At 51.6% G+C, this 23,488-nt stretch overlaps 2 protein-coding genes across 3 annotated transcripts; both read left to right on the top strand.

Moving 5' to 3' along the window:
• The first annotated feature begins 388 nt into the window (after positions 1–388).
• On the top strand, positions 389–7,143 carry ORMDL3 (ORMDL sphingolipid biosynthesis regulator 3). 2 transcript variants are annotated; one of them, XM_067020842.1, is made up of 4 exons: positions 389–529; positions 3,853–4,052; positions 4,983–5,134; positions 5,570–7,143. In XM_067020842.1, exons 2-4 carry the CDS (start codon positions 3,879–3,881, stop codon positions 5,703–5,705), a joined length of 462 nt encoding a protein of 153 aa, XP_066876943.1. In that variant the 5' UTR covers positions 389–529; positions 3,853–3,878; the 3' UTR covers positions 5,706–7,143. The 2 variants fall into 2 exon arrangements, with proteins under 2 accessions (XP_066876943.1, XP_058903450.1); XM_059047467.2 differs by having other exon boundaries at positions 404–529; positions 3,858–4,052.
• Positions 7,144–7,993: 850 nt separating this feature from the next.
• Positions 7,994–23,193, top strand: GSDMB (gasdermin B). The gene is given in 8 exon segments (XM_067020841.1): positions 7,994–9,418; positions 9,420–9,492; positions 12,518–12,695; positions 14,513–14,684; positions 15,413–15,491; positions 16,390–16,433; positions 19,020–19,134; positions 22,531–23,193. Coding segments are annotated over 8 exon segments (930 nt in total). The 5' UTR covers positions 7,994–9,220; the 3' UTR covers positions 22,602–23,193.
• Positions 23,194–23,488: the final 295 nt, after the last annotated feature.

The following is a 23,488-nucleotide window of genomic DNA, read 5'->3' as shown; positions in this document are numbered from 1 at the left end:
AACGTTGTGAAAAACCCGCTTCCAGGAGGTCCCAGCACCGGCTGCACCAGTCGGTTTCTGGAGGGCCAGGGCAGAGGCAGCGCGGTGTAGATGAAAAACTCTGACTTGAGTTCAGAATTTCTGGGGGGACCCAGCCGAGGGCTGTGGCAAGTTACTTAAAACTCCAAGTTTCCTCGCCAGCAAAACCGGGCAAGAGTAAACCCCACATGCAGCGCGCAGACGCCGAAACAGGCATTGCTCTGCGCCAAAGCGATACCAACTGATCTTTGTTTCTCTTGCTGTTGAAAGCTCCGTGCGGCCCCAGCGAGGCGTGGGCTGGAGCAGGGGTTAAAAAAGAAAAAACTACAACCCCCAGGAGGCGGCGGGCGGGCCGGCGCTGGGCGGTGACGTAATGGGGGCCGGCGCGGGGCGCTGATTCGGCCGGAGCTGCCAGCGGGGTGGCTGCCGCCGCGGCTTATTACAGCTGCTGGAGCAGCAGCGGCCCTCATCCCCGGGCACCCCTCCCGGGCCTCGAGCTCCGACCCCGCAGGTTGCACGGTGAGTTCGGACGGGCGGCCTCGGAGTGGCTAAACTGGGAGCCTCCTGGGGCTAGAGGCGAGACGGGAAAGGAGGTGGGGGCTGCTGGGGAGGCGCCCGTGGCTGGAGGGGACCGGGACAGGGTGAGCGGAGGTGGAGGGGGTGCATCAGCCGAGCGGGGGGCGGGGCGTGCATCAGTCGAAGGGATGCCCAAAGGGGAAAGTGCGGGCAGGAGGCCCGGGTTGGGGCGTAGAGGAGGAGTGCTCGGTCTGGGGGTGGGGGGCGGGGAGAAGCTGGGCTTCGGGGATAAAGGTTTGTTCGCTTCCAGGGCTGGGTGAACGCGTGGGGGTGGGGGTGGGGCTCCGGACCGGGCCAGGCTCCGAGTGCGAGGTCCCAGGCTGGGCAACGGAGCGGAGGCCCCCCACTTCGGCTTGAAGTCCCACTCAGAAAACCCCAACAATAGTGAGAACTCCGCCTCCTCGCTTCACCCTCTCCCCGTGCTAGTGTGGGTTCCCTCCTGTACTCGCCGTTTTTCCATTCCCACCGCCACCCCGAGTACGGGAGGCAGAGCCAGAGCTGCGAGGTGAACGACTGTGGCCCTGCGGGTTGCGGGGTGGGCGGAATGAAAATGGCACTGTGGCGTGCTGCCAGGGACTCCCCGTTGGGATCCAGGTTGCAGGCTCGGATGCGTTGTGCTCCTCAACCCAGAAGGCGAAAGATTTGCTGCCCTTACTTGGGGGAGAGATTAGGAAGCGCTCACCTGGCTGCTGGCACTGTGGCCTCGGATTAGGTGTCTGACAGACCGGCTAGGCAGAGATATTTGTACACGGAGCCAGAGGGGAACGGAGGGAAGGAGTAGGAAAGTCACCAGCAAGAAAGTAGTTAACAGAAAAAAGTTGCTGCAGGCTCTGGTTTGAGGCAGATTGTGAAACCACATCAGGGACTGACACAGGCAGCCACCTGCCAGCTGCCAGCTGTGGCAGCAGAACTTTTCAGGCTCAGCTGCTGTTCGCCTGCTGTATCTCCAACAGCTTCTTCTCTCCGTTTCTCCCCTTCTGGGCCAGGGGCAGTTGGTTATTTCACTAGCAGAGGTGATATGTACCCTTAGTCACACAAAAGTCTCGAGAGTGCTTCTTGCTGCCAGTCTTTTTCTTAGTTTATTGACCTCTTCTGTTTTTTTCTTTTTTCGGGGGGGGCCTCTTTTTGGGGGGCGGGGTCCTGAGATGTTTTGCTCTCAGGGCACTTAATGTTCAGGTTTCAGGAAGAAGCTTCCCAGGGCGTCATTTAAGTCATAGGTCTGGGCCCCTCCCAGACTCAGCAGGCTTCGTTGGATGCCCTGATACAGCCAGAAAGGAGTGTAGGATGATCTGGAACTCAGCAAGGCTCTTAACACTCCTGGACGAAACACTAGGGAGGGCTAGAGGTCTAGCTACTCCTACACCCTTGTAGGTCTAGGTTAGGGAGAAGTGGGGAGGGACAGCAGTTTCTGGTCGACTTGGGGAATTCTTTCTCTCTCCTTCGTCAGTAATGAAGTCCTTCAGAGCCCTCACTTCCTAGCCAGTCTCCCGGACCCCCCTGTCCACCAGGTGGAGGCTTCTGTGCAGTAGGTGTCCCAGGAGCTCTGTAGGGTAACTGAAGCCCTAAGGCCCTGGGAAGGTAAACAACTGAGCCACTCCTGGTTTTCTAGTTCCTTGGATTTCTCTTAGGCCCAGTGATCCAGCCTAATGGGTTGAGCTGGTGGGCCCCAGGAGCATCGCTGCTTTGGGATGCACCCTGGGCCATCTCATGTATGTTTGTATGTTGGGAAAGTGTGCTGTGGGTCACATCTCCCCTGAGGTCACTAAACTTGGAGCCATCTGAAAGGAGGAAACTTGTTCCCATTATCCTGGAAGTAGGGAACTGATTCTTGAGAATCGGCTCCTATGCAGACTCTGTGATCCTAGCCAGAGACAGAGGGCAACTGATTCTGAGGGGGTTTGTTGCAGCAGGGTGAGGGAGGTGACCTTCTGGGCACTTCCAGGATGCCCTCATCTGGGACCCCTTTCTGTATCCCCAGGAAAGATGGGGCTGTTATCATGGTGATGAACTTAGGGTCTTTATCAGGCAGGATCTTCCCTCAGCTAGGGAGGAGAGCCAGTACAAAGGTGCCATCTGCCCCCACCTCCTGCTGGTCGCAGGGCCCTCAGGGATCTGGGGACAGCTGAGCTCTGGACACGGGGCTGCTCGTTTCCCTCCTTACCTGCATCCAGGAATGCAGCTGGACTGCATTATTTCATGGGCATCAAGGGCAGCCCTCCTGGTTCCTCCTGCTGCAGGGCTTCTGCCCTTAGAGCTGGGCAGGGGAAGGCATGGTGCTAACTTACACCTGGAAACAGGTGCTGGGAAAGGAGGCCTAGGTGAGGATGGGTGGGCAGAGAGAAAAGGCGGGGGGGGGGGCAGGAGAGAGGCCACAGATGTGGTTTTATATCCCTGGGAGAGGTATGTTGATGTGGGCTCTGGCCACCCGTGGGAGCTGTAGATGTTGGCTATGTTCTCTATCCTTGCCTCTCCTCTGGTGGGGAAAAGGGCCCTGGTAGTTTGGCAGCAAAATGGGTGGCATCACGAGGGTTAGCCTGAGTGGCTGCCAAATGGATAAAACATCTGGATGGGTTGTTTTGTGTCACCAACAAGGCAGCTTCCAGGTCTGGGCAAAGTTTGTCTCTAGTCTGATTTCTCTTTCCTTCCCTTTCCCTCTCTTTCTACCCTGCCAGTCCAACCCAGGATTGGAGAATTAGGGGAGATGGGTAGAAGCAGTGACTCCCAAATATTTTATCCACTACTGACTGCTCTCCTCTCCTTTTATTCCTTCTAACCGGAGGGTGGGGGGCTCAGGGGTAGAGATGTCTTAAATCAGACCCTCAGCAAGACGGAGTCTAGCAGGGGTTATGCTGAGTGATTCTTAGGGCACAGGCCTCTTCTCCCCTCCCCTGGGCTTCGTGAGAAGAGGACCCTCTGGAGGGTGAGATTGCGGGATGGGCAGTGATTTCTTTACTCTGGGGCTCGATGCCTCTTGATGATGACCTATCCACCCAGGCAGTCCCAGTGCCTGGAAGGGCACTGTCCTGATTGGACTATGTACGGAGCAGCCTGGTGTTTATCCCAACCCAACCCAGCAGTGAGAAATGAACGGAGTTAAGTCTACATGGACTTTCTGTGGCCTCCTCGCTTGAGAATCAAAATGGTAGACCTGCTTGGAGTTCTTGGGGAGAGCAGAGCCTCCTCCCCTGCAGGGTTTGGAGGGTGTGAGAGGGCAGGGAGAGTGGTGCGGCCCGCCTCACCTGTGCTGCTTGTTTGCAGAACAGTGGCAGGAGAGGGGCAGCAGGATGAATGTGGGAACGGCGCACAGCGAGGTGAACCCCAACACGCGGGTGATGAACAGCCGTGGCATCTGGCTTTCCTACGTGCTGGCCATCGGGCTTCTCCATGTCGTGCTGCTCAGCATCCCCTTTGTGAGCGTCCCCGTCGTCTGGACCCTCACCAACCTCATCCACAACATGGTGAGGACCTGTCGCTGCCTGCCTTTGGCGGGGCTGAGGAGGATGGGAGCCCGCCAGACGTGGGCCAGGTGTCAGGGTGACATGCTGATGGCACCTGTCACCAGAGCCCAGACCCCACCCTCTTCTTTCTACCCCACCCCTCTTTATTGGAATAAGATCTGCAGATATGTCCATACCTCTAGGGTGGGGTGACTTGTGGACCTGGAAGATGGGCCGTGGAGAGCTGAACTAAGGGCCCTAAAGAGTCCAGAGGACCCAGGTCCTAGCCCGGGGCAGAAATGCCTCTTTCCCGAGTTAGGATCTCAGAGCATCTTTTCCTCTTGCCCCTCTCTGCTCCCTCACCACTTGCTTGCTCCCTGGTATTTTTTTTTTTTTTTTTTTGTGGTACGCGGGCCTCTCACCGTTGTGGCCTCTCCCATTGCGGAGCACAGGCTCCAGACACGCAGGCTCAGCGGCCATGGCTCACGGGCCCAGCCGCTAGGCGACATGTGGGATCTTCCCAGACAGGGGCACGAACCCGTGTCCCCTACATCGGCAGGCGGATTCTCAACCACTGCGCCACCAGGGAAGCCCCCTGGTATTCTTTTGGTGGGCAAGCAGGGGCCTCGTTCCTTCCCATCTGCTTGCCCCCTGCCAGCTGGCAGGCACAGGGAACCTAGCCCTGGGCTGGAGGGCTGGCAGCTGCGTGCTGGTTCTGTGGCTGACACCTCCCCGAGAGTTCTCCTCATGCCACGCCTGCCCTCTCACCCGGTGGGCCCCTTATTTTCTGGCCAGGCTCCCAGCTCCTCCCGCCTGACCTCCAGCCCGCATCCCCTGCCCAGCGGAGGGGGCTCCAGATCACCAGGAGCCCACGTCTGTGACTGAGGTGGAGGAGCTGAGCTGGAGGGCCTCTGGCCTTTTGCATCCTCTAACAAAGGCCCCTCCCTCCAGGGCATGTACATCTTCCTGCACACGGTGAAGGGGACCCCCTTTGAGACCCCAGACCAGGGCAAGGCGAGGCTGCTCACCCACTGGGAGCAAATGGACTATGGAGTCCAGTTCACGGCGTCTCGGAAATTCCTGACCATCACGCCCATCGTGCTGTGAGTGCCTCGGGGGGAGCGGGGCGCCGGCAGGACGGCCAAGGCCGGGGGGACCCTGGGGCCCTGCGAGGCTGAAAAGCCCTCGCCAACGGCGGCTCTTGGCGTAGGAATGAGCAAAGCAAGGAAAGTTGGGGTGTTCCTGGGTCTTATGCTGGGCTCAGGTTGTGCCTCCCTGGTCCTGTCTTTCCTCGGTTGGGGCTCTCTTCCTGCCAGTGAGTTTGGCCCATGGGCTTGGGCTAGAGCAAGGGGACTGGGTCAGCAGGGGCTTCTTTAGCCGCTCGGATCTTGCCACCCTACTTCTGTTCTGGGGAGGGGGGGGTGTCTTTCCCATAACTCCTCAGCTGTCAGGAATCTGCCTCCCCCAACCAGGGAGTGAGGGAGAAAGGCGTCTTCCAAACAGAGCCTTATACCTGCCCCCCAACCTTCCCCACCCAGGTACTTCCTCACCAGCTTCTACACCAAGTACGACCAGATCCATTTCATCCTCAACACTGTGTCCTTGATGAGTGTACTCATCCCCAAGCTGCCCCAGCTCCACGGAGTCCGGATTTTTGGCATCAATAAGTACTGAGGGTGCAGCCCCTTCCGCTGCCTGGGACGGCAGGGGAGGGGTGGAAGCCTGTGCCGTGATGCTGAAGACAGAAGGAGCCGCTGGGTACCGCCAGAGACGGGGGGCTGAGCCGCTGGGCCCTAGTTTCCCCCTCACTTCCCGCAGTAGCAGACCTGCAGTAGTTTGGGGGGGGCCCCCCTGGGGCTCTGACCCCTCCTGATTTTTTTGATCTTTTCCTTTTGCCTCAGGGGGGTGCTCCTGGAACGGGCTGGGCTCCTGGGCTGAGCACAGACCTATGAGGTTGGGACAAGAGGCCAGGGAAGCCCCCTGCTCGCGTGCCCCTCCTTGGCCTGCTAAAGCACTTTAACCCCTGTGAGCAGGCCAGAGGGAACGGTACAGCTTCTAGTTTGTTTCACTTTAATTCTTAAGTCTTTAGGATGACACTTAGTGTGTGCTTATATATACACGAAAGCAGTTGTGTGAGAGTGCCTCATCCCTCTGGGTAGAGAATTGTCTAATTCAAGTCAGACAGCTCCCGTACAGCCCCCCCCTGGGGTACTAGGTGCGGCTGGGGAGGGTAAGGAGGTGTGTGGGGGGTGGGGCTGGGTGTGCATGGCCTGGTCCCAGAGGTAGGGGGCCAGGGCTTCAGCCTCCTGGCCCTGGTGGAGGTGGGGAGGGGGCTGGGGGCAGGGGTGGGGAGGGTGAATTGAGACTGAAAAGGACCGGGCTCGCATAGCAGCGGGGGTTCATGTAAGATGCGGGGGGGCGGGGAGGAACAGACCCAACCTCATTCTTCGGGAAGTGGTCAGGGAAGGGGGCAGGCTTGGAGGGGTCACTTACCCACAGCATGGTGGGGGTAATGGGAAGGGAGGCTGCTATGGGTTTGAAGCTCCTGGGTTGGCATGAGGGGGTGGAGATGGGTGGAAGGGGCCTGTGCGTCATCGTAAGCACAGGTCCAGTTTGACACCCGTCTCTGCGGTGGTGTGAGGGCCGCGGGGACATGGGACAGAAGTGACGAATGGTGGGGCCCTTCCGCAGCCCTTCACCCGGTAACCTCCTGTGCAGACTGTGCCGGGGCGGGGCCTCTCGTGTGGCACGCACCTTTGGGGCCATCAGGCCACCTCCAAACGGGTTTGGTGGGCTGCAGAGTCCCGCATGGTCCCTCTCAAGCGGGATAGCGGCAGGCCCAGGGAGTGACCTGCAGGGGCGGGGAGGAGCCACCTTCTCCCCTCCCCAGCCTGACTGGGGTCCGTGTTACTTCTGAGAAGGGGTGAGTGCCAGGGTGCTGAGGGAGAGGTGGCAGCGGCCCTGTTTCCTGCGTCCTGGTCCCCCAACCCCCACCCCACGTATCATAAGGAACTTTGACCTCAAAATCTTTCTAAGCAAAGTGTGAATAGGATTTTTACTCCCTTTGTACAGTATTCTGAGAAACACAAATAAAGGACAGTGTGTTCCTATTTCCCCTGAGTTTGGCCTCTGCTTCCTGGAGCGGGCAGAGAGGGGGCAGTTGTGCAGCATCAGTCCGACCCTCTGCCTGGATGGTGGGAGGGCCCCTGGGACCTCTGCTCTTCCTGCTGCCTCCAGCAGAGCAAGCTGGAGGGGGCTGGTGGGGAACCGGCAGAGGCAGCAAGCTGGCCAGAGAGCAGCATTTTGCTCTGGGACTTCGCCTGGCTGGTCCTCAGACAGAACTTACACCTCTGGGCTTCAGCCGGGCTGGGCTGGCAGAGGGATAGCTTGTGACATGGCCAGGGAGGAGGTCAGTTCAGCAACAGCTTCATATACAAGCCAGAGTCCCAAGGGGTGCCCAGTCCTTTCCTCTGAATTCCTCCCCTGTTTCACTGCCCTTCCTTGCCTTGGAGGGCTGCATCTCCTCCTGGCCTTTGTGTCTTCAGAGGAATCTTCCTGCTTCCTTCTCCCCGCCATAAGCATGAGTGAGAGGGGAAGAGGACTTACTGAGGCTCACATGGCCAGGAGAGGGAGGAGTCTTTACGGGCGCGTTCAGTGCAGTGTCCTCTGTGTATATCTGTCATCTATCTCCCACCTGCTCCCTGGGTCCAGGAGGAGGGAAGGGTTGGTTCCTTGCCTTTGGCCTGTCTGCTTCCACCCCAGCCATAATGTGGCTTATCTAAAAGCCTGAGAGGCGTGGGGCACTTAGCTTTCCAGTTTTTTTTTGGTTTGTTTTTCAATTTCCGTATTATAATTTCCTGAGACAGAGTGGCCAGGAACTGAGCAGAGATCTTACACAGAGGGGACTCTTACAACCTCCATTTTTGGTGAGTAGCTGAGGACAAAAAAAGAGGTGGGTGGCCCCTGAGATGGACTGTGGCCCTGGGCACAGCCTTTGCATATACCCAGATGAATCCCTAGGTGGGGAGTGAGTGGACAGTTGTCCACCGCGATGGGGGCAGGGGCCGAGAAGGGAGCACGGGTAAGTAGGTGCCTGAGCTAGCCAGAAGGGACTTAGGGGAACTTGGCCAGGAGGACTGTGAGAGGTGATCTGGCCTCAGGAGGGCGGCAAAGGAGCCTGAAGAAAGGGAAGGAGATGTCAAAAGGAAGGAGATGCAGAATGATGGATGGACGGGGAAAGAGTAAGAAGGATTTGGAGGAAAGAGAGCCCGAAGGGTCCAGCGTGGTGGGGGACACAAGAGCTGCTGCTGAATAGAAATGGGGGAGGAGCAGCTGTGTCAGGCTGGCCCGGTGGTGGGCCCATGGAGGGTCCCGCAGGGCAGGCAAGACGGTGACAAAAGTAGACCAGGAGGGGCTTCCCTGGTGGCGCAGTGGTTGAGAATCTGCCTGCCGACGCAGGGGACGCGGGTTCGTGCCCCGGTCCGGGAAGATCCCACGTGTCGCGGAGCGGCTGGGCCCGTGAGCCATGGCCGCTGAGCCTGCACGTCCGGAGCCTGTGCTCCGCAATGGGAGAGGCCGCAACAGTGAGAGGCCCGCGTACCGTGGGTCCAGTGTACTGGACTCTACAAAGGTAGAGTACTACCTTTTCTCTTTTGTTTCCTTCTGAGGCCAGTGTATGACCATCTCACTGGGAAATGGTTGGTAGGGGCCATCATCCAACTGCCTTGCAGAACAGGAAAGGGGGGCAGGCCCAGGAGTCAGAGCCAAGCGAGTCATCTGTTGGGGTTGGTAATGTGAGGTCCGGCGTTCATGCCCCTCATCTGTTCCTGGGTCCTCTTCATCAGCACTGGTGAACGTCTGGCTGGGGATGGTGGGCCTGCCTTCCCACCCATCAGGCCCCTCTGAGCAAGGGGCAACTCTGCTGTGGGAGATGCAGAAAACAGATCTCGCTTTCCCACTGGGCAGTCACCACTCCAGCTTTCCTCCAGAGGGTTCCACAAGGGGCAGAGGAGAATCCAGCATTTGTGATGGCCATCCCACCTTAGTGTGTAGTGACCACCACACCTTCTGGAAACAGGGATGGCAAACCGTTCTGCTTGGCCTAGAACTTTTGGTTCTTTCTCGACCCCAAGCTGCCAAAGGTAGAAGATTTAAAAACCTCAACCAATATTTCCCTCCCCCAAACTGCAATGGGCTTCCTTTTCCCAGTTAGTCCAGGCACCATGCTTGCGGTATTTGAGAAAATCGCAAGACCTGTGGTCCAACACATGGACACTGGTGGGGATATGGTTGCTGTCAGAAGCCTCACTGATGCTAACAGATTCCACTGCTTCTATCTGGTGAAGGAGAGAAGACGTTTCTTTGGATACCAATATGATAAGAGGTCTCCTCACCGTGTAGGACATCCTGGAGATGGACAAGGGTGAAGGGCTGTTTGATAAGCTGGTTCCTGGGCTCCAAGGTCCGTATGAGGTGGGTGAGAGACTTTGCCCACGCCTACGCTACCCCACTGTCAACACCCCATTGCTATCAACGAGGTCAACCAGTCAAAAAAGAAACCGTGGTATTTGTATGTACATGTCCATACACCTCAATTTAAGAAATGTAAGGGAGAGCTGCATGGGGAGAAGGGAATAGGGGAAATGGAAATTTATTTTTATTGGAAACTCAGTGGTCGTCTTTCCTATTTTTTTCCTTTGTAAATAATTCGCTTTTAAATTAGCTGACGTCTTCTCATGTGGTTATAATGTTTATCATCTAAATGGATAATTAAATGGAGGCAGTTTGCTTAGTGGTTAGGAAAGGACTCAGGCTTTAGAATTGGGGGCATCTGGCTTCGAAACCTGGCTCTGCCACACTTACCAGCTGGGTGACCTCTGGACAAGTGGTTTTATCTAAGTTTGTTTCTTCATCTGTCAACTCAAGAAGACTGTTGCAAGAATCAAAAGAGATAAATTACGTAAATCATTTACCACAGTGCCTGCAAGAAGGAGCATTCAATAAAAGTTCGCCTCAATCATTCTACTGGTGGCGGTTATTATTATTATCCCTTCCTGTTCCTGGAGATCATGGCTGAATGGGAAGTTGCTGGTGAGCAGAACTCCCTTAAGGGCTCAAAGGCCTTAGCAGAGAAGTCTGTTCCATCCCCCTGCTTCCAAGCTCAGCAACTCCTAGGGTTTCTTGGGTCTCAGAAGCCCCAGGATAGGTGTTGATGAACCCTCACTTGGAGACCTATTGCAGCACCTCACGCCTCATGGTGAGGAGTTTTACAGCTCAGACATCTCTGCCAAAGCCCATTTGGGTCTCACCAAGAGATGGAAAAGAATTCTAACACCACCACTGAATAGTTTTAGAGCACCTGCCACGTGCCTGGTACTGCTGTCATGTGACCAAGAGCGGTGCCCAGAATACTCTGAGGTGGTAGGCTTTTCCACAAGTGGGGTTTAAGTAAGCAAGGGACTTTAGGAAATTTTCAGATTAGTATTTTTCAAAGACACTGAGTCAGTTCTCTGAAACTGAGAATTGCCAAGAGTCAATTTACTAAAAGCTAATTCTCAAAAAAAAAAAAAAAAAAAGACAAGTTCACTGGAAACAGAAGAAAACTTTAAAGCAGGACTAGGATGTTTTACAATGATCATATTACTCCCCAGGGGCAGGGGCAAGTTTAATTATGGAAAAAAAATTTGACTAAGTCAGTTAACTTGCTTTAAGGGAAAGTCTGTTTGCATAAAAAAATTCAGAGGGAGAGGTGAAACCAAACTAAAATAATCCTTAAGAATGAGGTGAACTGGTAATTTAAATTGATTTTCAGCAACTTGGCCTGCTCCCTTTTCAAACAGATTATTATTTTTTTAACTATATGATGTAGATGGTGTACATAGTTGTTTGTTTTTTTAATTAACTAAAGTTCATACTTTATTCAGATTTCCTTCGTTTTTATCCAGTGTCCTTTTTCTGTTCCAGGATCCCATCCAGGACATCGCGTTACATGTAGTTGTCACGTCTCCTTTGGCTCCCCTTTGACTTCCCTTGCTTTTGATGGCCTTGACAGTTTTGAGCAGTACTGGTCAGGCGTATTGTAGGACACCCCTCTGATTGGAATTTGTCTGATTTTTTTCTTATGGATAGACCTAGGTAATGGGTTTGGGGGAGGAAGACTGCAGAGGTAAAGTGCTGTTCCCATCGCATCATATCAAGGTTACCTACTATCAACATGACTTATCACTGTTGTTGTTGACCGTGGTCAGCTGGCTGAGGTAGTGCCCGTCAGGTTTCTCCACTGTCAAGTTACTCTTTCCCCCTGCCCCTCCTCCATACTGTTTTATTGATTGGTTGACTGATTGCTGCATCGCGCGGCTTGCAGGATCTTAGTTCCCTGACCAGGGATTGAACCCATGCCCCCTGCAGTGGAAGCCCAGAGTCCTAACAACGGGACCGCCAGGGAATTCCCCCATGCTGTATTCTTTGTGTGCATAAGGTTTGATTTTTCTTTCTCTCTGATAAAGTACACACAAACGTTTACGTTACTCAAGAAACAATCGGGTCCTGAGACATTAGCGGCACACACACAGGACTGATTTCAGGCACTATTTCTAGGTCTGTCATATTTCCACCAGTTTCAAAATGCATTTCTTCTCTGTAAATCCGGCCCTGCCCCCAAAATCCAGCAGTAGAAGCTCTCCCTGCTCTGTAGGCTCCGAACTGGGAGGTCTCAGAGAAGGGCACTCAGCCTGGCAGCGTATGCTCCACTAACTCCAGGGCAGCAACTGACTTGGAGTCCACGCCCTTATGCAAGGCCATCTGCAAGGCTGGGCAGAGTCCACTTGGGTGGGCAACTTTCCAGACTTGCCTCACTTTACACCTGCACAGTGCGCACAAACAGAGACTGAACTCTGCTTAACTTTTATTTCCCAAAGGTCAGGGGCTCCTCATTCTTTCACTTTGCTTTTCCTTGTCTCATTTCAGCCTCTCAAATAGTTATATAGGACTAGCTCACATTTACTGAACATTTAGTATGTGTGCCAGGCACTTTGTTAAGTGCTTAACTGCATTAGTTTATTTAATGTCCTCAAGCATGGGAAGTAGGTACTATTAATATTTCTCCTTCTATAGAGACTTCCCTGGTGGTCCAGTGGTTAAGACAACAAGCTTCCATTGCAGGGGGCATGGGTTCGATCCCTGGTCAGGGAACTAAAGTCCCACATGCTGCAGGCCGTGGCCAAAAAAAATTTCTCCTTCTATAGATGAGGAAACAGATTCAGAGGTGATGTGACTTATCCAAGGTCATTTGGTAAGAAGGTGGCAGAGTGGTCTCCAGGCGTGATGACTTCTGGTGAGAACAGCATTGGCTGGAGATCCACAGCTGGAAGAATTCCTCAGAAGGGGATCGTGGAGGGGAGCCCAGGACGGGGTGCACCAGGGAGGATTTTCTAGAGAGAGATCTTTTTGGGTCAGCCTCAATGTGACGTTTACCTTTCTCTTTCCAGGTCAAGAGGTTACGTCCCAAGTTATGGACAGCGTAGACTCAAAGGGAAGTTGGACAGTGAAATTACCCCAAGAAAAAACACTTGAAGTGGTAATAACATTCTCCAGGTCCCCGGAGCAGGGCATCGAGTTATCAAAGACCCAGATACTCCAGAAATTCCTGGATTCCCTTAAGAACAAGTGAGGCTGGATGCGGGCAGCAAGGGGGAGGGAGAGAGAGAGAAGCCCATTTTGGGCACCAAGGACATCTGAGGTGGGGGGCCCCTGGCTGGTGCAGCCTCCCACACCCTCCTCCTAGCTCTCCCCATCCCACTCCTTCACTCAAGCATGCCCTCCTCTTCTCCACCCTCAGGGAGCCTTCTCATTCTTCCAGGATCAGCCTCCAGCAGCCCTTCTTCTGAGGTCCTCCATTCACTCATTTCCCTGCTGTCCTCCAGGGTGATCGATTACTTTGGCTTGGACCAAAACTGTCTGGTTTCGAGAGGCCACTCTCCTCTGTTTTCCTATACTGTGCTGCTCACATCTGTATTTTGTGCCTGTTTTCACTCCGCCTTGCGGCAAGCCACTGGTTTCCATGTTCCCTCCCCTCACTGCACGAAGAACAACTTGTGACCAGGGACTGACTTTACTAACTTCTCTGTTTATCCCCAGCACATGGTAAGTACTTGGGAAGAGAGCTGAAGTGAAGTGCAATGAAATCAAAGCACCCCCGTTGAACGTTTCCTGCACAGGAAGTGCCACCAGCCCACCCCACCAGGGTGGCACCAATCAAGTGCCACAGAAGTTCTGATAGCTGAGGGCATGGTCCTTCCAAGGGACTTAGAGGGATATCACCAGCCTTCCTCCTCAGCAGTCATGTTGTGGTTGGTATTGGTGTCTTCTTCCCTAGCTGCAATTGTTGGAAAGTGTGGATGGGTCAGGGGAGGGGGCCCCACCGCTCTCCTGGGCTAGCCCTCCCTGAGCAGGGTGGATGCCTTTTGTTTTTCCTTTTTAATTAAAAACTGAAAGCCTTACAGTGAAATTGTACTGGTCCTTTGAACTACCCCTACCCACCACAGTATTGCTAGGGAGGGGGCTTTTGCAGTTTTTCTGAGGGAACTCAATTTTTCCAGCATGCCTGTTGTTTCTAGAGTGAAACTATGTGGAGTGTGTAAATAGAGTTGTGTGGGGGAGGGTAGTTAGAGGAAGATCTGCTCAGGCAAGGATGTAGGACTTTCTTGGGGGTCTTTTGGTTGCAAATACCAGAAGCTCCATCAGGAAGGGAGGGAGGTAGATTTATACATATATTTATATTTGGCTGATCGGGGTCTTAGTTGCGGCACGCATGTGGGAACTAGTTCCCTGACCAGGGATCAAACCCGGGCCCCCTGCATCGGGACCGTGGAGTCTTAACTGCTGGACCACCAGGGAAGTCCCCCATTAGGCTGTTTTAAGTCACCAAATGAATTTCTTTATGAAATCAGAGATGCCTCATGGACCCCCAAGGGTGGACAATTCAACCAGGCCCCCGAGACCAGTGCAGGGGGCTGGAGCCCCTTCTCAGAGAAGGGAGTGTTGTGGACTGGGCAGATACCTATCTCAGTGCCATGGGAAGGGCACAAGCTTTGGATTCATACAGACTGGGGTTTGTATCCCAGTTATACACTTATTAGCTGTGTGAACTTGGACCATTCACTACCTGTCTCTAAGCCTCAATTTTGTCATATGAAAAACGGATGCAATCCTGCCTACATCATAGCGGGGCGGTGAGGGTTAAATGAAATGACGTGTGAAGTATCTCACAGTGCTGGTACACTGTAATCTTCCAGAAATGCTAGCGGGTTCCCTTCCCACTTTGCACCCTGTTCCCGCCCACAGTGGGTAAAGTGAACTGGGAGGGGGGTGCTGTGGTCTTCCGACCTCAGAGGCACTTAATCTCAAATAGAAACGAGCTGCTGGGGAGGGAGAAATGTCCCTGGGAGGTGGGGCCCCTCTCATTCCCCCTTTACTCCCTCCAGAAAACTGAAGAGGAAACTGCTCCCTACGTTCCAGTCAATCCAGGCGATGAGAGAAGACCTTTATCTAGTGACGGAAACTCTGAAGACGACAAAGACTGTAATCCTGAAAAGTGAAAAGCAATATATTTTGGGGGACCCAATGAAATGTTTTGGCCTCCAATATGAACACAAGGTTAGGATCCTGGGAGGTGGGAACTGTGGGAGAGCCAGCTGGGCTCACACACTGCAGGTCAGGGGCTGCCAGCCCAGCCGCCGCGCCCTTCAGCTCTTCCTTTAGACCTCTCTGAGCAGTCTTGCCTGCTCCTTGGCCTTCTTACGACTTCTCTTCTTGCCCCAAGAAAGTCTGTGTGGCATCACTCAGTCTCTCCCCTGTTACTCTCTAGTGGTGCCCTGTCTTCATTTGCTTCATAGCGCTTCCCACGGTTCATAGTTACACGGGGTTTTTTTGCTTGTTCATTGCCTGCCTCCCTTTCCGGGAGGCAGGAGGGCAGAAGCCACGATGCCTGGAACAAAACAGGCATGTTTTGTCCTCTTTACATTTTTTTTTTTTTTTTTTGTTCATGCCACGCGGCTTGCAGGATCTTAGTTCTCTGACCAGGGATCAAACCCGGACCCCTGGCAGTGAAAGCGCCAGGTCCTAACCACTGGATGGCCAGGGAATTCCCCATAAATATTTGTTGAATGAAGTAGAAACTACGTGAGTTTTGGAGTCAGATGCGTGTTCAAATTTCAGCTCTACTGCTGTGAAACGGGCTCATCTGCTGACCCTCTCAGAGCCTCAGTTCTCTCATCTGTAAAATGGGGATAAAAATGTCTACCTCCCAAGATTGTTTGGGAGATCAGGCAAGATAACTATGTCAAGCACTTAGGGATCAATCAACCCGAGCTCCTTTTTCCTAGCACCAAACGGAAGTGACCATCACCCCTGAGAAGGTCCTGGGCTATCGAGTAAAGCAGCTCGTCTTCCGCAACGCAGAGGGTACGGGTAAGCAAGGCCGGGTGGGGCGGGCTGGATGGGGGAGCCTGAACACATGAGTAGGGTGGGGTCGATTCAGCTGGGGTCTATGTCAGCCTGGAGGGGCCCTGGTGAGCTGGAAGGTGGAGGGAAGTTCCAGGCAATGAGAAGAAGGGTGATGAAGGGTCCTTGCTCAGACATCACTGACCCAGGATTTGCCCCAGCATGACACTAATTCGTCCCTAGAAGTGTTAACTCCCATCTCTCTCCCAGTATTTTTTTTTCTGTTGGAGGGCAGGGTGGGAAGGTTGGGGAGAAAGAGGACCTTACAGAGAGAGAACTGAGCTTTCTTTTTTAAAAACAATTTTTTATTTTTTAATTTAAGTTTTTAAATTATTTTTGGCTGCATTGGGTCTTCATTGCTGCACGCGGGCCCTCTCTAGTTGCTGAGAGCTGGGGCTGCTCTTCGTTGCGGTGCGTGAGCTTCTTATTACAGAGCACAGGCTCTAGGCGTGGGGGCCCCAGTAGTTGTGGCTCACGGCTCTAGAGCGCAGGCTCAGTAGTTGTGGTGCACGGGGCTTAGTTGCTCGGCGGCAGGTGGGATCCTCCCGGACCAGTGTTCGAACCCGTGTCCCCTGCATTGGCAGGTGGATTCTTTTTTTTTTTTTTTTGCGGTACGCGGGCCTCTCACTGTTGTGGCCTCTCCCGTTGCGGAGCACAGGCTCCGGACGCACAGGCTCAGCGGCCATGGCTCACGGGCCTAGCCGCTCCGCGGCATGTGGGATCTTCCCGGACCGGGGCACGAACCCGTGTCCCCTGCATCGGCAGGCGGATTCTCAACCACTGCGCCACCGGGAAGTCCCAGAACGGAGCTTTCTGATAACTGGTCTTTCTCTCTTTCTCTTTTTACAAACTGGTTTAGGTATTAGGTTTTCCCGGGCAGAAAAGAAAAATCCTTTCCAGAAGGTGAGTGAGCTTCTGGGCCTCCTGTTCATCATTCCAGAATGGGCAAGGATACTATTTTTAAAAAAGAGAATAACAAATGGCCTGGGATTATAGAGTTTAGTGCTAAGAATGTAATAGGATGCACGCAGGTGGGAACTGTGGTAAGGGCAGGAGAAAAATCTGCCTGTTGGAGAAGTAGGTTGGATTGCATATTGACCTAGGGTTTCCAGGCTCTGCCAACTTTGACTTGCTCTGTGCAGGTCAGTGTGCTGGATCCTGGGCTCACAGCCCTTACTGAAGGGTTACTGGCCTAGGAAGCACACTTGAATTGCCTGGCCAGTTCTCACACAATAGCACTAGTGCTGAAAGGAGCACTGGACTAGGAGTCAGACGGTCTCAGGGCCTAGTCCTGGCTCTGCCACTCATTAGCTCTACAGCCTCCTGAGCCATGGTTATGCTGACGTTAAAATGAACCAGGGGCTTCCCTGGTGGCGCAGTGGTTGGGAGTGCGCCTGCCGATGCAGGGGACATGGGTTTGTGCCCCAGTCCGGGAAGATCCCACATGCCGCGGAGCGGCTGGGCCCGTGAGCCATGGCTGCTGAGCCTGCGCGTCCGGAGCCTGTGCTCCGCAACGGGAGAGGCCACGACAGTGAGAGGCCCGCGTACCAGAAAAAAAAAAAAAAAAAGAACCAGGATTAGACCAGGAGATTCCTATGATTCTGAATGTGGCTTCCTCTGGAATTTCAGAGTCTTTCCCTGAATCCAATAAGGGTTGTACTGCCTAAAAGGCCTTGTGAAGGAGTAGAGAGAAGTCTAGATTCAGTAGAAAATTCAAGAAAAATTTCTGGAAGTTGTAGAGGCTGCAGGTTCAGTCCTGGCAAGGTCTTGCTAGCTCAAAAGAGACTAAAGTGCCATAACAGAGGAGTCGGGGGGTAGATTCCAGTTCCTGCCCTGATCCAAATTTGCTGAGCGGCCCTCTCTGGGCTTCCATTTCTCCTTCAATCATCTAGGCATAATCCTACGCCTGCCTATCTCTGAGGGTGTAGGAAGGGGTCTGTAAATATAGTGCTTTGTCATTTACACACAATGATGAGGATGCAGGCTCCCTGGCATGGGCAGTGAGGGCTCAGAGTCCAGAATTGAAAACTTCCACCACTGGGACAAGAAGGTCCACAGGTGGGTGGAGGTGACCTGAAGACTCTCTGAGATTATTCTTCCTTTCTGCGGAGAAAGATGGCGGTTCATCTTGGTTAGGTAAGGATGGAAGCCAGCTGTGTTCAGGGTAGCTGCACTCCTCACTCTTGAGCCCTCTGGCCTCAAGAAGTGCAGCTCAGGTTGGGCAGCTGAGTGTGTGTGAGTGTGTGTGTATATGTGTGTGTGGCAGTGGAGCTCGTTGGGAGGAGAAGGGTAGGGCAGTGCCCAAAGCAGGTTTCAACTTCATTCTGGAGATTGCATCTGTCTCCTCTAAACACAGTGATTCTCATCGGTTGTAGACATCACCTGGGGGGAACTTTAAAAGTAGTGATACCTGAGTCCCACCTCTAGAAATTCTGACTTAAGTGATCTGGGGGTGTGGCCTGGTCTGGGCATCGGGCCTGGGCACTCCCCAGGGGATTCTCGTGCACAGTCAAGGCTGAGAACCACTGCTCTCACTTCCTCTAAATCCTCACTACTCCTGCTGGGGCCCAAAGCTTGCACTTTGAATGGAAAGGATGACATAAGCTTTGATTTCCTGCAGATGGAGAAGAATTGGGGGTTGGTACAAGACTGAGGGTGAGTTGGGGAGGTGGAAGTGGGGTCAGCGGGAGGCAATGCTGGTGGGTGTCTGGGAAGAAGGATGCTTCATTTTAACAGGAAAAGACTAGAAGAAGGGAATATACAGAGAGGTGGTCTCCAGAAGAAAGATAGATAAAGAATGGGGTCTGGGGGGCCTTGGTAATGGAGCTTGCTAGGCTGGGTGGGTGGGGTTCTTAATTTCTGCCTCTACTGGGAAGTCCTTGAGTTTGGAGGATTTCCCAAGCATGGAGGAGAGGATACAGGACATGGTACGAGTCCTCCAGGATCCGACTGAGGAGAGCAAAGAGGTGCTAAGCTGCTTCACCAAGTGCCTCAGCAAGGATGAAGAGCTGCAGGATCTAGAGCGAAGACTAAGAGGCCCAAGGAAGAACTGGGGCAGAGAGAGGGAGGAGCCAGTGGGAAGACAACCTGCTATAATGGGACCGGGCTTATCTCCCCCATCTCCTGGTCCTAGGTGTCTGAGGTCCGGCGCTCCGGGGAGCTACAGATGGAAGGCCCAGCAGGTTCTGTCATATGCAGCCTTTTTTTTTTTTTTTTTTTTTTTTTGCAGTATGCGGACCTCACACTTTCTTGCCTATGGGCAAGAAAGGGGGTGGAAAACTGTTAGTCCCAGGAGGGCAGTTGGCCCCATCTTGACTGATCAGCAGCGCCTGCCACTATGTTGAGAGTTTGAGGGTCTCCAGGCAAGAGTGCCATGGTGGATTGCTACCTCTGCCATGGGCTCAGGATTAAGGAGTGCGGCCAAATATTTGCCATTTCTGGTGTATTTCCTTGTTTCTAGATTTTACAGTCTGGTGGGTTTCCTTCCAGGTAGAGCCTATCCTGGAGCAGAAGTGGGGTGAGCAGCCCCGCGATGTGGGCTGTGACCCTGAGGAATGGACTCTCTGTGCCCTCTACGTTGTCGTCTCCATCCTGCTGCAGCTGGGTGAGAAGTCTACCTCTGTGTCTTCCTAATACCATGTCAGTCAGCTCTTTTTAAAAAAATTAATTTATTTATTATTTATTTTTGGCTGGGGGCTGCCCTTCGTTGTGGTGCGCGAGCTTCTCACTGCGGTGGCTTCTCTTGTTGCGAAGCACGGGCTCTAGGCGTGCAGGCTTCAGTAGCTGCAGCACACAGCCTCCGTACTTGTGGCTCGCGGGCTCTAGGGTGCAGGCTCAGTAGTTGTGGCGCACGGGCTTAGTTGCTCTGCGGCATGTGGGATCTTCCCGGGACAGGGCTCGAACCCGTGTCCCCTGCATTGGCAGGTGGATTCTTAACCACTGAGCCGCCAGGGAAGCCCCTCCTGTCAGCTCTTTAAGCAAGCCTCTGGGTGATCCCCTCCCCAGTGCATTCTCACCATCCTTATTCCCAATCACCAGAATGATGTCTTTAAAACAAGCCGCTATTTTTTGATACATCCCATTCACCATGATAATGTCCAAAAATCAGCCTGGATTGTATGATTAAAAGTGGCAGATTGATCATATGAATTTCCTCTCCCTCTTGAAATCTCACTAAATTACAATAAAGCGATGGAAAAGGTAGAAACCCACAAGAATAAAGAGAACTCGGCAGCAGCTAAGGGATTTCAACACATCTTTGGAAGCAAGAAAGCAATTATCGGAGTGCAAGCTAGGAGGCATGGGACTGAGGGATGCGGAGGAGTGTAGGAGGAGACTGCTGGTTTCCATCATAAGCCTTTTGGTTCTGCGTAACATTTTTCAAGACAATGTAATTAAAAGCAAAAGAAATATATATTCGTTGTAAAGCATTTCAGATATTTCTCAAAGTCAAAGGTAAAGGTACCCTGTGATCTCCCTTCTCCCTTTAATATAACCACTATTAACATTTTGGGGTATGTGAACATTTTTTCTGTGGAGCAGTTTTAAAAATGGTAACTTAAACATGAAGCTAGGATGCTATAGCATACATTTGTTTTGCATCTATCTTTTGAACTAGTTAACTTTTACGTTTAAATTTGTAAAAATATTATATGCAACAGGAACTCTCATCAGTGCTGTCGGAGTGTAGCTTGGTCCACCACTTTGGAAAACTGTTTACCAGTATCTACTAAAGCTAAACATATACCTATGACTCAGCAACTCCACTTCCTTGGCATATACCCAAGAGAAATGAATGCACGTGTTCACCATAAGATTGCATGTACAGAAACGTTAAAATAAGAGCCCCAAGCTGAAAACTATTCAAATGTCCAATAATTAGTATGGATACATATATTGAGGTATACTTATGTAATAAAAGAGGACAAATTACTGCTACACATAACAACATGGATGGTTCTTCACTTGCTCAGCATGTTTGCTCGGAGGACACGGGTCCTCCGAGAAGTAGGTGCCGAAATGGAATCAGATATGCAAGGGACTTATTAGGGGGAAAGCCCGTGAAGAGTAAAGGGAGAGGGAGGGCTTCCCTGGTGGCGCAGTGGTTGAGAGTCCGCCTGCCGATGCAGGGGATACGGGTTCGTGCCCCGGTCTGGGAGGATCCCACATACCGCGGAGCGGCTGGGCCCGTGAGCCATGGCCGCTGAGCCTGCGCATCCCGAGCCTGTGCTCCGCAACGGGAGAGGCCACAACAGTGAGAGGCCCGAGTACCGCAAAAAAAAACCACAAAAAACAAAACAAACAAACAACAAACTGTGATATAGTCACATAATGGAACACTATACAGCAATGGGTATTAATAAACTAACTCTACATGTGATTAATCTTTAGAAAGAATCAAGGCATAGAAGAATATATTCATTATGATTCTCTCCATAATATTCAAAAACAGACAAACTATATGGCTTAGGGATCCAACTTTGGTGGTAAAACTCCAAGAAAAGGAAAGAAATAATTATTATGATTCATCCTCTTTGGAGGAGGGATGATACGATCAGGGACAGGCACATGGGAAAGGAGTGGGTTTCTAGGAAGCTAGAAATATTTTGTTTCTTCACCTGGGTGGTGGGTAGCTCAGATATTTATTTGGTAATTATTTGTTAAACTGTAAATTAGTGTTCAATGCACTTTTCTGTATGCATGTTATATTTCACAATAAAAGTGGTGAAAAAAAGAGAATGGTGATGCTTACTGTTTCATTTTAAGCTTTTTTGTGTGTGTTGAGGCAGTGTAACCCTTCCTCCATCTGCCTTCTGAAATCTTCCCTCAAACCTACCACCTGAATATCCAAGGGACAGAGGATTCTAAGCTGCTATCTACATCACGATGGCACTTAATTGGAGTAATTTGTCTCAGACACTAGTCTGTGCCCTCCCTGGTGACAGAGACAGAGACTACTGAGCATAGTACCTATAGTAAATAAAAGCTTATTGACTGAATGTATGCAAATTACGTGAAAGCTCTGGATTCCTGGGGGGCTGTAGAATCACTTCCTTATTTATCACAGGCCCCACAAGCTAATACAGAGCCTAAAAATTGTTGGTGTTTTATGGTTTACATAGTTCTTTCATACAAATTATATGATTACATAAAGTTACATTTTAAGAGAGGTTGAACCTGGTATTAGTTTCCCCATAGCAGGGATGAGAAAACAGTCTTTGTCAAAGATAGAAAATGATAAGAGTCAGGACTAGGATCAGAAAGCCAGGGTCTTTCCATTGTAGACTGCAGATGTCTTCCTCACTTGCTTTCTGCCATGCAGGGGAGACATACTTTGCAAGATGCTTTGAAAACCATTGGACATTAGACTCCAACAGCTGGGCCATAAGAAAGAGGAGGGAGGCACACGCACGTATCTCCATCCTCAATTTAGTCTTTCGTCTGCATTTAAAAATTTGGTTGACTTCCTTCTGTGTGAGCCACATTCCAGAAAACTTCCATAGAAATGAGGTAGGGTCCAGGAGTCTAAATTAGAGCTCTCCAGTCCAAGCTTTGTGACCTACATCTGCAAGGAAAGGACTTCAAGCCCATTTGGACTGAGGTGTGTTTCCTCTACCCTCTGAGTGGTATGCAACATTTTCTATGCAATGGCTGGTGGTTAAAGCCACTTTCTTTTCTCTTTGCTTCCTGTTTCCTTATCTTCTTTGTTTTCCAAACACTTTCATTGCTGTCTATTTGTTTCCAGATTCTGATACTAGATATCAATGTGTTACCCTGGGATGACCCAAAGTGATAGCACAATATCTGTTTATCCAGACTTCAACTCACATGTCTAGCAGTCTCCAAAATAAACACTGCCACTAAGGAACTATACTTTGGCACCAATCATGTTTCTGCCACCTCAGGGTCCTTCAGACCTGCATAATTCATTACTGTGCCAGAGGGGCTCATCTGTCAGATCATACTCATCTGTCAATCCATCTATGTTCTTCCTTTCAAGGGACTGAAGAAGCTTTTGAAACTGAAGAAGGAAATCAAGAAGGGCCTCAGAAACATTTACCAGATGGGTGAGCTACGGGGTAAAGAAGGCTTGCCAAGGGTGGACAGTTAAGATGAAAATATGGCAGCAACCTAAAGAGTAAAAGGCTATTGGAGGATGAAAAAAACAAAATATGAAAGGAGAAAATACCTCTGGCTTAGGAAAAAAAGATATTCATAAACTCAAGAGCAGTGCCTACATGCTGTGGGATTTTCTAAGGAGAGGGGAAGAAAAGTCAAACTGAGCTGACATCATCAAAAAGCAGCAGGTTGTTCCCTTGGCAGGCTCCTGCAGCATGTGCAATATCTCCACGTCCTGCAGTGCATGGTGGCCAGCAGCTTCACCAACAACCCCTCTTCCTTGTGTGGTTCTGTAGCAGAGTGAGAAATTTCCCCATGAAGAGCCTTCCTTGGCACCCTAGAGGGCAGATCTCTGGAAAGTTCCAGAGAGTGAATTTCCAGCCTCAGTGACTTTTCTGTCATCCGGTGACCCATGGTTGTGCCCTTTTCAATAAGGTCTAGATCTCAGCCCTGGGAGCTGGTGGCTCTTTCACGGACACTCTGTCTCAGTCCCAGCGGTAGTAGCTGCTCTTTATATCCGCTACCCCTCTATTCTTTAGGGTTCTCTATATCTCACTATCCAATTCCTTGTTATTCTACTCCTGTTATGGTTGACAATTCTTTATATAAAACCTTCTGTGTTCAAATTACATTGTGTTTTTTGTCTCCTGATTGGACCCTGACTGACACACATACCTACAATGTTAACACTAACACTAAATAACCCTAATACTAAAACCAGATAACGATATCGTAAGAAGGGAAAACTACAAACTAATATGTTTCATGAAATAAATACAAAAATCCTCAATAGAATATTAGCAAATCAAATCCAACAATGTATAAAAATAACTATATAC

The sequence above is a fragment of the Kogia breviceps genome, chromosome 19, assembly GCF_026419965.1.
Source record: "Kogia breviceps isolate mKogBre1 chromosome 19, mKogBre1 haplotype 1, whole genome shotgun sequence".
NCBI classification, from domain to species: Eukaryota; Metazoa; Chordata; class Mammalia; order Artiodactyla; family Physeteridae; genus Kogia; species Kogia breviceps.
Note: the sequence above shows the minus strand (reverse complement) of the source record. Positions and strands in the feature narration are given on the sequence as shown.

Coding starts and splice junctions, on each gene's coding strand:
- ORMDL3 (XM_067020842.1), top strand. CDS start 3,879: ATGAATGTGGGAACGGCGCACAGCGAGGTGAACCCCAACACGCGGGTG. Junction 4,053..4,982: donor CCAACCTCATCCACAACATG/GTGAGGACCTGT, acceptor CCCTCCCTCCAG/GGCATGTACATCTTCCTGCA. Junction 5,135..5,569: donor ACCATCACGCCCATCGTGCT/GTGAGTGCCTCG, acceptor TTCCCCACCCAG/GTACTTCCTCACCAGCTTCT.